At 35.9% G+C, this 12,785-nt stretch overlaps 2 protein-coding genes and 1 long non-coding RNA gene across 8 annotated transcripts in view; 1 reads left to right on the top strand and 2 right to left on the bottom strand.

Moving 5' to 3' along the window:
- LOC106950360 (liprin-beta-2-like) overlaps positions 1 to 3,730 on the bottom strand; it is a 34,109-nt gene extending 30,379 nt beyond the window's left edge. For 2 of the 6 annotated variants that reach the window (XM_015037152.1, XM_015037153.1), the window contains exons 1-2: positions 3,370 to 3,717; positions 2,287 to 2,534 (exon numbers count right to left, since the gene is read on the bottom strand). In XM_015037152.1, the coding sequence (XP_014892638.1) occupies positions 2,287 to 2,534; positions 3,370 to 3,433 (312 nt within the window). In that variant the 5' untranslated portion in view covers positions 3,434 to 3,717. Of the gene's footprint in view, positions 1 to 2,286; positions 2,535 to 3,369 lie in introns of all 6 variants that reach the window. The other 4 variants (XM_015037156.1, XM_015037151.1, XM_015037154.1 and 1 more) reach the window with 4 other exon arrangements.
- A 3,916-nt stretch (positions 3,731 to 7,646) lies between these two features.
- Positions 7,647 to 12,785, bottom strand: part of LOC106950358 (synaptotagmin-9-like) — a 22,439-nt gene continuing 17,300 nt past the window's right edge. Inside the window, exons 4-7 of the mRNA XM_015037150.1 lie at positions 10,561 to 10,681; positions 10,301 to 10,472; positions 9,924 to 10,053; positions 7,647 to 8,287 (exon numbers count right to left, since the gene is read on the bottom strand). Of these exons, the coding sequence (XP_014892636.1) occupies positions 8,219 to 8,287; positions 9,924 to 10,053; positions 10,301 to 10,472; positions 10,561 to 10,681 (492 nt within the window). The 3' untranslated portion in view covers positions 7,647 to 8,218. The remainder of the gene's footprint in view (positions 8,288 to 9,923; positions 10,054 to 10,300; positions 10,473 to 10,560; positions 10,682 to 12,785) is intronic.
- Positions 8,390 to 12,785, top strand: part of LOC106950359 (uncharacterized) — a 9,965-nt gene continuing 5,569 nt past the window's right edge. The window contains exon 1 of the long non-coding RNA XR_001425603.1: positions 8,390 to 9,423. This is a non-coding gene — a long non-coding RNA (uncharacterized LOC106950359). The remainder of the gene's footprint in view (positions 9,424 to 12,785) is intronic.

Here is a 12,785-nt window from a genome sequence, read left to right as displayed (position 1 = left end):
ATAAATGAGTAAATACAAAATTAAGTTTTCAAATTACAATTTCAAATCATGCTACTGGATACTGATGGACCGTCAGAACTTTTATAATTAAGAAATCACTTAACCAGCATCTGACAATAAACTGCAAAAATAAATAAAAAATTCAAAGCAACGCATCATGTCAAAGTTTAAAGAAAATGAAGAACAAATAGCAAACAAGTCTTTACAGCCATTACCCTCAAATCAAAAATAACCGTTGAAAACTGATCATTTTAAACATACCAGTTAGGAAAAACAACAACAAAAAAAGATAATATGGGTCAAATTTATCTTTTTCACTGTGTGCATGAGGTGGGTACACAAAGCTAAATACAAGCTGATTTGGTTAATTGGTTGACAATGTTGCAGTAAGCAAGTGCCAAGTAATCAAGGTCATTCTCAAAAGATTTGCATGTGACTCTGGGCGAGTTCATTGAACAGCTACGAACATCACTGAACCACATTTACACAATGATGGTGTCAAGCTACACAGTAGCCAAAGCTGCCCTGTGCAGACTGACGTAAAAGAGGCTGCAATGTACAGGCGCCACAGGGTGCCACCATCACGAGGGGAGGAGGGTCAAGTGTCTAGTCAAAGGACACAACCACTCACGCAGATGGAGCTTTCTATTCAGGGCTCATTTTCTATTAATCTAATTAGCACTGAATATTAAAACCTAGTAGAAACCAATAGAAATGGTCTCATAAATAACCAAATGGCAGATATGTATTAAAATAAACTTTATAGATTAAGGTGAATTATCTCACACATTGTACTTTCCTCCTTTAATTCAGTTTAAACAACTTAATAATTCTGAAAAACAAACAAGACAGCTACCTTAAGATAGAAAGCCTGGGTTGTCAAGCAACAAGAGAAATTTCCTTCAAAAGTTATGACAGCACAAAATTGGTATTATGCAGCAACACTTCATGTTTGAAAGAAGAAAGTCTTCCACTGAAATACAAACTGTGGGAACTGTAAGCATTTGCAACTGAAAAGCAAAACAACAAGAACAAAAAACTAAATCGAAAAATGCAGGAAAGAGTTGTGCAACTATGTTGAATGAAGGTATGAAAAGCAGACGTAAAAGTGGAGAATGTCTTACCTTTCTGAGCCAAGTGAAATGTTTGTAGAAATCAATATGATTCTCCATTCTGCAGACCCATTGTAGTTGAGATCTTACATTTGATGTCTAGCAGAACTGAATATATGCTATGAAGCACCAACACACAATCAAAACAATAGCTTTTAACTGCACTGCATGCTCTCCTTCTTTTACTACAACCCAGTGCTGCAAGGAGCGTGCAGGAAGGATCTAGGTCTGTGTGGTTTGGACCCCGGACTGCCTCAGACTTTTAGAGCTGAACTGAATAAGTCAAACTATGCCAGTTGGCTTTACGTTACCTCCTGCCCCCCATCCCCCACGCCCTCTTTTATTTTTTTTTCTATCTACTTTCAACTGCCCTTTCTTTCTTTCTTTCACGCCTGACTGGAGTTCTTGATTTTTAGCTGCATATTTTTGCATTTGAGCTGCATGTGATTAATGATTTTCTCAACCACATCTGTCCTAAACCTTTCCCTTTCTTTTCTCTTCTTGTTGTTCTCGTCTCTCATAAGTCTGTTCTCGCAGCACCCCTCAAGCAACCTAAGTTTTGTGGGGCTTTCTAAATGGGGAATATAGGAGAGGAAACTTTTTTTTTTTTTTTTTTTTCCACCATATGCTTCTCAGATGTGGTGCGGGGCAAGAAGTCAGTAAAGGCTATACAGAAGGGGAGGAGGCAGAGCAGAAGAGTGGAAATGAGCATTACGTTTAGAGTATCACATCTAAACAAGCGGAAATACATTAGGTGTCTCATGTGAACCACTTGAAACACTATTTCTGAAAGGAAAAGACAAAAAGAATAAGACATAAAATCTCAAAGGGAAATAAAATGACTTGCACTCCAAACAGAAGCTCTGGATCTCATTACTAGTGCCATTCACTATATCCTCCTTCCGGCTCACTTCTTAGTAGGCCAGAAAACAGTCCCCCAGATGTTGCTAAAAAGGATCAAAGACCAAAAGTGAAGCATAAAATAAAAAAATCTGATCCTAGTAGAAGTAATCCTTGCCAGGCCACAGCATAACTTCTAAATTCAATGACCAATCTTTTTTTAACATTAGAAGACAAAGTTCTGTGGATATCTGCATGCCCATTTTTCACAATGCTATTATGTTTGCTTAATGTGTGCAAAAACTACCACTGACAGTGAAAACGTACTACTTACCCCATCTCTTTGCAGCCATTTTAATATAACATTTGCTGTGTCTGTAGACGTTTGTTTACAGGAAGCACCCTGCTTTTCCTCACTGCTCTGGCCCTCCAGCACAGCCCTGAGGACCTCCATCAGCTGAAGTGCCTCAAAAGCAGGGTCCACGGGCGTGGGGAGGGGCAACTCTGGGTCAACATCTGAAGATTTGTAACCTTGGTTACACGGCTGCATCGGAGGACTGAGAAGACCTTCACACATTTTGCCTAGAAATTGAAACAGAGGGAATCCACAAACATAGAAATATGCATTTAACTCAAATATTGTGGTTATTTCTTCCTTTATGCATTTTTGCAGCTGTTTTTGCAGCAAAAAAGCATGACTTGCAGGGAGAGGAAAAGGATTTTCAGGGATGCCCCCTTGTGGGCAGTTTGACCTGCTACTGCATGTGGAATGAAAATAGTATCAAACTTTAGCTGTGACTTTTCAAATCCACAAATTAGGAAAAAACAGTACTTTTCATGTCATGCCTTTTCAAGCCAAAGCAAAAGGTAGAGTAATGTAATCATTACATGAAATGATAATGATAATGATAATCTGGAGAAACAAGTAATCTTATTTGATGCTAAGATTATTGGTTGCTTTATTTAATTATTAGCTTTTTTCCTGTCCTTTAAGTTGTTGCTAAATGTGATAATGACTAGGTTGTCACCTCTGATTATAGATCTTAGAGTCATGCCTCCATGCTACAACACTGCTGTTGTTGCAGCATGAGCCGTAAGCAAAATGTATCACCAATGTTAGAAAAGAATAGACATAAAATGTTAGAAGTATGTGTTATAGCTCACGTTGTTCTGTGAGAATTGCACAAGAAACAACAGAAGCTTGAATTAAATTACTGAGAGAAACAAGGTCAATTATATACAGCGTGAATGAGCAGGAAACATAAAACAATCCCTCCTTACCATGCTAAGGAAGGATTTGCCATTAAATACACATGTAAAGTGGTCATAAGCAAAATCTGCTGGCAGTCTTATGAAAGCCTAACATTAAAAACTGGGCAGTCTCTTGAGGCTTTGATGATGAAACAGAGACTCTTACCAGCTATAATACCATCCATTTGCTCCAAGGCAGCTTCTAACATGTGGCTGGCACGTGCCTCCATGGAAACCCTCAAAGCAGTACAGATAGATGCTCCTTCGCATGTGTAAAGCGGAGTGGAAGTTGAAGGAATGACGGAAAAGATGTCCTTCTGAAGGGCAGGACTGCAGAGTGTGTTCAAGTTCACAGCAAAGCTCTAACAGCTATCCTGACATGTTTGTGACTCTGAAAGTAAATAACCTCCAGAGTGTGGCTTTTGGGTTTAAGCTCTCCTCTCATTTTGTGACTGGAGTGTCACAAATTGTCAGGCTTGTCGTCCAAATGAGGTGCAAGCTCAAATTTAGATTGTTTCAATTCAGTTTAGTTTAGTTTGTTTATATAGCGCCAATTCACAACAAAAAATAAATTCACTGGACTATTTGAATTTCTTTTTTTTTTTTTAACTAATAAGATTCCATGTGATATAGTGATATTTATGGTTTTAATAATAATAAAGCAGTTTGTAAAACGTCCAACAGTTTATTTTTTTTTTGTTTGTTTTTTAGTTTATTTCCCAAAACTGCTTGAGCTAGCCATCTGGCCATTGGCTTCCTGTGCAATGCCGCTCAAATAAGCTTTAGATTGCTGCAGACTCTAGCCTTTCCCCCTTTCACTTGGATTCCCTCTGGTATCTTTTTTTTTTCCCTACATGAATCAATCAGTAAACGGAAGAAGTTGTGAATGATAGTTGCCACCACCAGTTGATTTAGCCACCATTTGACCCATAACACTTGTAAGCTTCATAGCGTCGAAATGGCGTTTTTTTCTTCATAAATTAAATCTTTAGCTTGTCAGACACAAGCTGGTTAAATATGCAGTATGTAACTTTTATAAAACACATGAAACTGTCACCATGTTCTGTCCTTGTGTGTTATGGGACAGATAACTTGTGAAAAGATCGATCTTATCCCTGAGCTCGTAGCTCAGAGCTACTAGCCAGTCTGAAGATAGGCACAACTCCCGGCCAGGAGAGTCTTAGCTCTGTTGTTAATCTACTCATGTACTGGCTGCTAAATGTGCTAGTGGTAGAGAACCAACTTACCATTACAGGAAAACCCTTTATCCACCGTTATCAGTGCATCAGCTAATTAGCCTACGCATTCATTACAGGCTTTGTTAGCTGCAGCACAGTAGAGCGCAAGCCAGGTGGAGCGGGAGTGGGGGCATGGAGCGAGATTGGCGGTGCTAAGACCCGCCTCCTGGCTCTGATTGGTTGTTTCTAGATAGCGCGAGAAGGCAGAGGAGATCGATTTTTTTTTCACAGATTATCTCTCATACCATACTGTCACAATAGTGTCAGTTTCACCAAATATGTTAAAAATATATATTTTTTATTAAAATTACGTATTGCAACTTTAAAGTAAGTATGTTTAAATAATTTTGGAACTGACAAGTAAAAAATTGACACCCAGACATACTTTGTTTACAAAGAAAATTCTATGTTATGATTTTGTTCTTCCTTGAAAGTATTTTTGTTGCTGTTTTTCCATTTGATCTTACAATATAAACGATTCAGCTAATATGTATTTACAATCTGAACATTGTCATTGGTTTTCATTCAACCAGAAAGTTTGTTTGCGGTATGAAATGAGACAGGCATCACTCAAACTTTTATAAATCAATGTAAAAGAAGAAATGGTTTGGAAGAAATGATCTGATCCGTCTTGATTTACACGACTGCCCTACCTATTCAGAGGAAACATACTAATACAAAAAAATACTTCCAAAACACTTTAAAACCTAAAAGCATAAGTAAGCTTACTTATGAAAAGGTGTTAAAAGGATTTATCAAAGTCCTTTACATTACAAAAAGACTGATGCACATCATGTTTGTGCAACTGGTGCTTGGTTAACTATGTGGCATATTTATTATCAAAACAACCCATCCTGTTTTTAGTGCATAACTTATGAACACAAGTTAAAACTGTTCAATATCACCTAATAAAATATATTTCTTAGCTTTGTACTAACTTTATATCCTTACCTCCAAATGTTTTCTCAGTAAACATATTAAACTGAGCATGTATAATAGGATTACATGCAGAAGTTTTTTGGGGTTTTTTTCAGTTTTTGTACAAAAAGGAGCTGCTATTAAGATTTTTATTTTCTAAAATGTGATTTTCTTTTGTGGCCACCAAGGGGCGCTAATGAAACACAGATCTGGCGGTCATGTTTCATCCAATTTAACAAAAACAGTATCATTCAATGTTTAGTCCTGAATACAAATTATTACATTATTAGATGAAATTATTATTAATCTAATCAGGTCTAGTTTGTTCACAATGTGTCATATAAATATATCAAAGTGGGATTGTGTAGTTTGGCTTGAAATAATGTACACCTTCTGTCATAACTAGATGATTTTTTTTTTTCTGGAAAATCATTTAAACATAATTTTTATAACAGTCATGAAGCCAAACAATAAGAAAATAGTGAAAAATAAAAATTAAATAATGCATTTATTTTTATCACGACTATATATCTAGATAAGACAAGGCATATCAAATAGATGAAACAATTTTCTCTTTTTTTCTTTTTGATTTTCCACAAAATAAATAAATAAATAAATAAATTCTCTGATGTGATTTCAATACATTCCTGATCAAAATCTTGAGACTCAGTGTTCCCGTTTTCTTCTGGGTTATAGTCAGGCAAAAATAATTCTGAAAGAAGAAATAGGCGCAACTCACAGAAAGTAGGCAAAGTATTAGAAACACATGTTAACTTAAGAAGTCTAAATCTTCACATAAATATTTCCCTCATGCCGTTTTGTCAAAAGCGGTCACACCACTGTAACTCTAGGCAAAAAGGCTTTCTGGCTTTGGGCATGGCAGGATCGTTGGGATCCACAGGCAGGATTTCTGATGGCAAAGGTTGGACGCAGTACGTAATTTTAAATCTCTTAAAAGTTCCTGAGGGCCTAAGACCTGGTTGTAATTCAGCAGAGCACCCAGATACTTGTCATTTTACCCCAGTCTTAAGACTTGGAGCAGGAGTACAAATATGTAGTTTAAGTATTTTGTTGCTGTTTCACTGGCTGCAGGGGGAAAAAAAGGTCTATTTGTATGGATATGTTTAAATCCCACGTATTCTTCGCCAGGTGAACATTTAATGTTGTTAGATCAAACTTGTAATCATTATCATTAATTACTTTGTAAATTACCTTTCTGAAGTACTTTTGTTGGAAATGTTCTGTCAATGTAGCTTTTTACAATGGATTTTCTTCAGCTTTTTAACACTAACAGTCTTTGGTTGCGTAAGCCAAATGTCAGGTGGATAATTATTCCACCAGGTAAGATGTTCAGTGATAAGATCGCTCTCTCTCTGTCCCCCTCCTTGTCTGAATCATTGTAGTACAGTGCAGTAGAAATGTGTCATACACAGTGCCCACTAACAAGGCCTTAACAAGCAACCCACTCACCTCTGTCTCTGCAGTGACAACCAACACTCTCCTTCCTTTTTTTTTTTCCCTCCTTCAGATGACAATCCAATCACGATACGGTCACATGGTGCATTATAATCAGCAGGCGACTAAGCAGACAGGGTCATGGTTCTTCACTGCTTGCTCAAATATTTGAAGGGCATGATAGTTACAGTCTTAGGATATTCATCTGTAACAACATATCGCCACTGCTATAAATAGTTGCAATAAACAGAACCGGGGATAAAAATGTAAATCAATTTGTTTTAATCCTGCTAACAAAAACAGGGATTTACAGGAACATTAGTAAGAAATGTCAGGTACACCTCTTTTTTTTCCTTTGGGATACTTCCTATTTCTCTTGGTTCTGTTCCATCTACAGTTTTTATTCCCTCATTATGTTTGTCAGATAAATGTCATCAAAAATCTCTGTCAATTAGTCCAGACTGGATGCATTGTGTTGTCCCATTTTGTTACTATTGCAAGTTTGCAAGCCACAGCTAATATCCTATCCCAATCTCTGCATATACATTACTTCATAAAAGGTATTAATAGTAAGGATTTTCTTTTCACAGACTATCTGTCTCATATGTTACAGCATACTGATAGTTTTTTTTACAGATATAGAAAAAACTATTTATTTTGTAAAAGTTATATTTCACTGGATTTTTCTTTCTTTTCTGTAGCTTAAAACAATTTTCTTACACATTTGTTGTAAAAATCGGGGTTGTAAATACATATTCTGTACTACTTCTTCTATAAGTTGACTTCCAAACAACATTCTTCTTTGTGGAATTTAATGTAACAACTCAACAAAAAAGGCTCCAGTTACTTTTATTCAACACTATTTATTTCCAACAATCAACATAGTTTTGCTCACATATACGTTGTATGTAAATTAACCGTTACTCCACATCAACAGACAAAGCAACACGCTGCATTGTAAAAATAGTAACAGAAGCAAACAAACTAGGAGATTTCCCACCAAACCGTGACCTCATGCACCAAGTTAACACTAAATAGAACCAAAGGAATGGCATGGCAGTTCAAATGGTTTTAAGTACATATCGCAAGTACAGACTCACTTTATTAAAACAAGTACCAAGACTATGTAAAAATAAATAACAGTATAGTCTGTATAAACGCAGGAATTGCACAGACTTAAAATGTCTGCATACACCTGTATTTCTAATGAAACATCGTAAAAAACAAAACATCCATTCTTGCAATCATTCTACATGCAACATAAGACAGTGTGCATCTCTCCTTTCCATAGCTGTTACTAAATGCCTGCATTAATTTCATTAAAACCATTTTTGAACAACATTCAGCAGTACTCAGCAGGAGCTTCAGGTTGATCAGTAGTTTAATTTAAATTTTTGCTGAAGGCTACGGAGAAGGAGGAGCTTTTAGGGAATTACAAGATCCTCCTTGGCTACTACTTGTAGTCCCCTGGTACTGTAAGAAACAGAAGAGAAAGAACACAACAAAACAAAAATTAATGAACAAGTAAATTAAGAAAAAATTTATTACACAAATAACTCATAGAAACACATAGATAATGAGAAAAAGCACAACATTTATTTGATATACACATTTTTGTTTTGAACATACAAAATAACTTACAACCAACACAGAATTGGGTAGTAAAAGAAAGCTGCAAAGTTTAGCCTTTATTTTTATTTTTTAATCAACTTTCTATTCTGACTGACATCTGCAGGTGAAAGGATGAAAGTTTGAAAGTTATGCACCTCCAGGTGCATATTTTTGTGAGAATGAGTGATTTGTGGAAATGAAAATAAAACTTTGGCTAATATTTGGTTTCTACACAGGATTCAAAATACAGCAGCTGCTGAGGATATAGAAAAAATACAGTACTATTTGTTGTGATTCCAAGGACGTCTTAGTTTTTTTTTTTTCTTTTTTATATTTTTCAACGGTACCAAAAAGTTGCTGTCTGCATTGAATTGTTGAAAGTGAATGAAACTCAATTATCATTTCTTTTCTTTTCCTACTCAAGTTCAGACTTTATAATCACTTTATTGTCCACAGTCTAGGAGGTTGTACTTCTTTTGTGGAGATGGTTGTTATTTGAGGTAATCATATTTTAAATTTTATACTTATTCTTCCTAGAGAAAAACATTCTCACTTTTGTCAAATTTGATACATATCTTAACATTAATTTTACGTCTTGTGTTAAAACCAGAATGTATTTAAATTATGGCTTCTCTTCCTGAAAAAGAAATTACTCAATAATATACAAATCTTGGGGGGAAAAACCCCCATGGTTTAATCATTTGTAGGACCAACTTCAGAGAGAACAAAATTAAATAACTTTTTTTATATATATAATGTAATCAGCCTCTGCATAACAAAACTGTTACAATGTGTACAATAATGTTTTCTTTTGTTGCGGTTTCCAGGGATTTATTTTTGCAGATATTTCTACAACTATGCCACTACAACACCTTTTCTTTATCATACTTTCTGTTGAAGATTTGAAGATATCCTGAGTGTCATTAAACTGCTGTATGACTGGAATCAGCTTTAGGACAAACGGCCTTGTTTACCTTCACACTTACATTAGTATTCTGGTAAGTGCATGTGGTTTATGTTTCCACATTGGTCTCTGTGTCTTAAGACCATTGTTCCAAAGACATCTAATGTATTCAAATACATACTGAAAGAAGTATGTACAAAAGCATCTTTTTTAGAGAAAAGATGCTTGTTTGTTCTCAACTTATGTAGACAAGCAAAGAGGAGACTTTTTTGGTTTTATTTGTGAAAAACTAGGAAGTGAAAATATGTACTTGTTTCATATTTCTATCTTTTTTATAAGTTTGAAGTTTTAAATCTTTTGGGCCACTTCAATTCCTAGAAACTCAATAATGTGCAAACAATTTTACTGTTGAAGAAACGGTACAATTCAGGAACTGGGAAGAAGAGTCAAGGTTTTGTGGAAGATCCCAGTTTTGAAATGGTTAGTAGAAAACAACTGAAGAAAAAAAAAAAAAGAAATTTTTGCGTTTGTAAACTGGTCAGTCGTCCATGCCTGGAAACAGCTGTCACATCCATTATAGAAAAGCCAACTCACCTCAACAAGAGGATGCCAGTGGGCGACAGGTTTCCGTGGATATGTGAGCATTTCACTCCAGTGTTCTCGACCGAGGCTGTCTGCATCATTGCCGACTCGACACACACCAATGACCTCATTATGACCCACGCTACAGGCGCAGGGGGAAGAGAGAAGAGAAAGAATGTAATCTCAGCTTGCCTTGCATTCTGGGTCAATGCCATGTTACGTTCTTAATGAGAAAACTTTCTGAAAGGAAAGTGTTAAGATTGTTAAAAAAAAATGTTCAGACTTTAAACCATGGCTTACACATCCCCTAAAAAAGGTTTCAGTGTAGGTTTAACTGTTTATTGTGTTGTAATTATTAATGAAAGATATGATGTAAGTTGTAAGCTAACCGATCATAGTCCATCACGGCTATTAAAAGGCTGATCTGCTCAATGTTTTCTGGAATGACATCAAAGACAATAGCCTCGTTGTAGACTGGATTCAAGGTGTTCCTTTTCGTAGATGTCTTCCTTTTCTTCAGTCTCCGACCCTCACACATCAGAGAAACCTTCACATATGGATCTTTTTTAAAAGACAGAGAAATGTTTATGTTATGCATTTATTTCTTTCCTGGACAGCAGCGCAACTTTCTAGGTCTGATTTCATTTACCCGATGCGCCAGTTATATCCATGGCCTTAAGATTGCGAGCCTGTATCATGGTGATGGTCAATCGGCCTGCTGTAGGCAAGTAGCAGAGGGAGAACATCAAATCCCCAAGGTCCACGTTATCCTAAAAGACATCAGAGACACATTTACTCTCACCTCGGTTTGAATCTTCGTTTATTATTCCTGTATGCACTGGAGACAAAGCTGAGGAAGAACAGCAGGAGTGTCTTGACTTTTATTTACAGTGATTTTCATGCTTTTTTTATTTTTATTTTTTCAAAATAAAGAACCGTGTCCTATGCTTGGCTCAGATAAACCCTCCCATATTTCAGCTAGAATGCAGACTTCTGCTTAGATGCAGCTCACTTATCACCGGCACTGAAAATAGCTCCACCAAGAAGTGAGAACCATGGCAGCAGACAAAATGTGTGGCGAGCACTACTCCTACACTACAATCTCTCCCTGAGTTATTGATGTGTTTGTTTAATTTTATAAAATGTCAGCCCATTAAGCATTTAAATGCTGTGGACATCCATCCACCCGTCCAGCCGTTCATGCTGATGATAAAGTTCAATCTTGCAAATGTTTTATAATTTCAGTGGTAAAGTATATCCAGTCCGTGCAATATTACGTGTGTGCATCTTTAAAAGAGTGAAAAAAAAAATCAAAACATAAAAAATACTGAAACCACATATGTGTGACAGAGCAGTGCAGTAATTTACTATGTGATTCCAGAGTTATTGTTTTGTGATCATTGCAAGTTTTCTCTATGCCAACAGAGTTTTCATAAACTAGAGGAATTTAAACAATTGCTCCAAATCTATGCACACCAGTTGACCTATACTTAAGCTTTATCATGGATAAAATGATAATCCTTTCATTTTTGTAATTAGCTATAGCGAAGCAAAGACACTATCTGAACAGTAATGCAATCTTAACTGGGAAGAAACATTCACATAAAGCATAACGACCAGAGGAGCCTCAAATCTGTGACTTTAACAAAAGTCACTTTTAATTTGCAAAAACTTAGTTTACAGACTTGATGTCACACTGTAAAGACTCAAGACTCAACTCAGACTCAAGGTCTGGGATTTGAGTCTCATGAACAATCTTTATTTGACACAATCAGAGGTGAAACTAAGCCAGTAAAAGTAGATCATTTGATTTCAATGAGTAATGCTACCCCCCCGAGTTACCTGCATATAAATGATTGTTTGACATGGTAATGTTATGCACAGTAAATACGGTTTCTGTTCACCGTTTCTGCCAGGACGTGCCAGTAATTACCTTGAGTTTCCAAGTATGTTTGGTTTTACTCATTGATGCGACTCTAACAGATATGTTTGTTTTCTCCTGTGAAAGTGAAAGGGTTCTTGTGATTTATTAACTCAGATTGTTGATGTAATGGCTTGCTCAATTTAGCTGTGGCTTCACAATAATTAACCACACAGATGTCGCTCAAACTGAACTCTGCAAGATGCAAAGAGTTCAAATAAACACGCTTCCCATTTGATACAAGTGGAGATTTAACGTGAAATGGTGCCGTCCATATGCTACGAATACAAAAATAGATATGCAATGCACATTTATGTATGAAGTGGGGGAAATATAATTTGTAATTAAAGCAGTTGAAATTTATATATTTCAGATATTTAAATAGTAATTTCAGCAAATGTAAATACTGTATAACTGTGTTAAATTAGGCTTTAGAATAATTCACAGCAATTCTTCAGCAATTTATGACCTAGAGGCAACCTGAAATTATACAATAGATACAAGCATAAAAACATTTTCAGTCCAACATTTACAATTAGGTACGCCTAGGACTGTCATAGCGTTAGAGGTTCTTAAAACACTTTTTATGTTTAGTTTGACGGGTGCTCATACAAGGGTTGAGATTGCTTTGTATGAGGTATTTTTATTCAGAAATTATAAATACTCGAGTGTTATAATACAAAGCAAGAAAAAAATATACCACTCAGGGTACACAAGGGTATGAATCTTGAATAATCAGAAATTGATAATCAAACACAGCCAAGGATTATTTATTTATCTATTGACGTATGGTCCAGATCCCACAAAGAACCTGCGGGTCTTACATGCTTCATGTCCCGTCAACATGCATCATCAAAATGCACACAGGTAAACAATTTCAAAATCTGCTCTAGGATCCAGCTTAGAAATCAAATGCCGAGTTTTTTTTTTTTTTTTTTTTTTTTTTTATCATT

This window comes from Poecilia latipinna, unplaced genomic scaffold, assembly GCF_001443285.1.
Source record: "Poecilia latipinna isolate Pla-1442-1.1 unplaced genomic scaffold, P_latipinna-1.0 Scaffold396, whole genome shotgun sequence".
In the NCBI taxonomy this organism is placed as follows: Eukaryota; Metazoa; Chordata; class Actinopteri; order Cyprinodontiformes; family Poeciliidae; genus Poecilia; species Poecilia latipinna.
The sequence above is the reverse complement of the archived record's forward strand: the minus strand, read 5'-3'. Positions and strand labels throughout refer to the sequence as shown.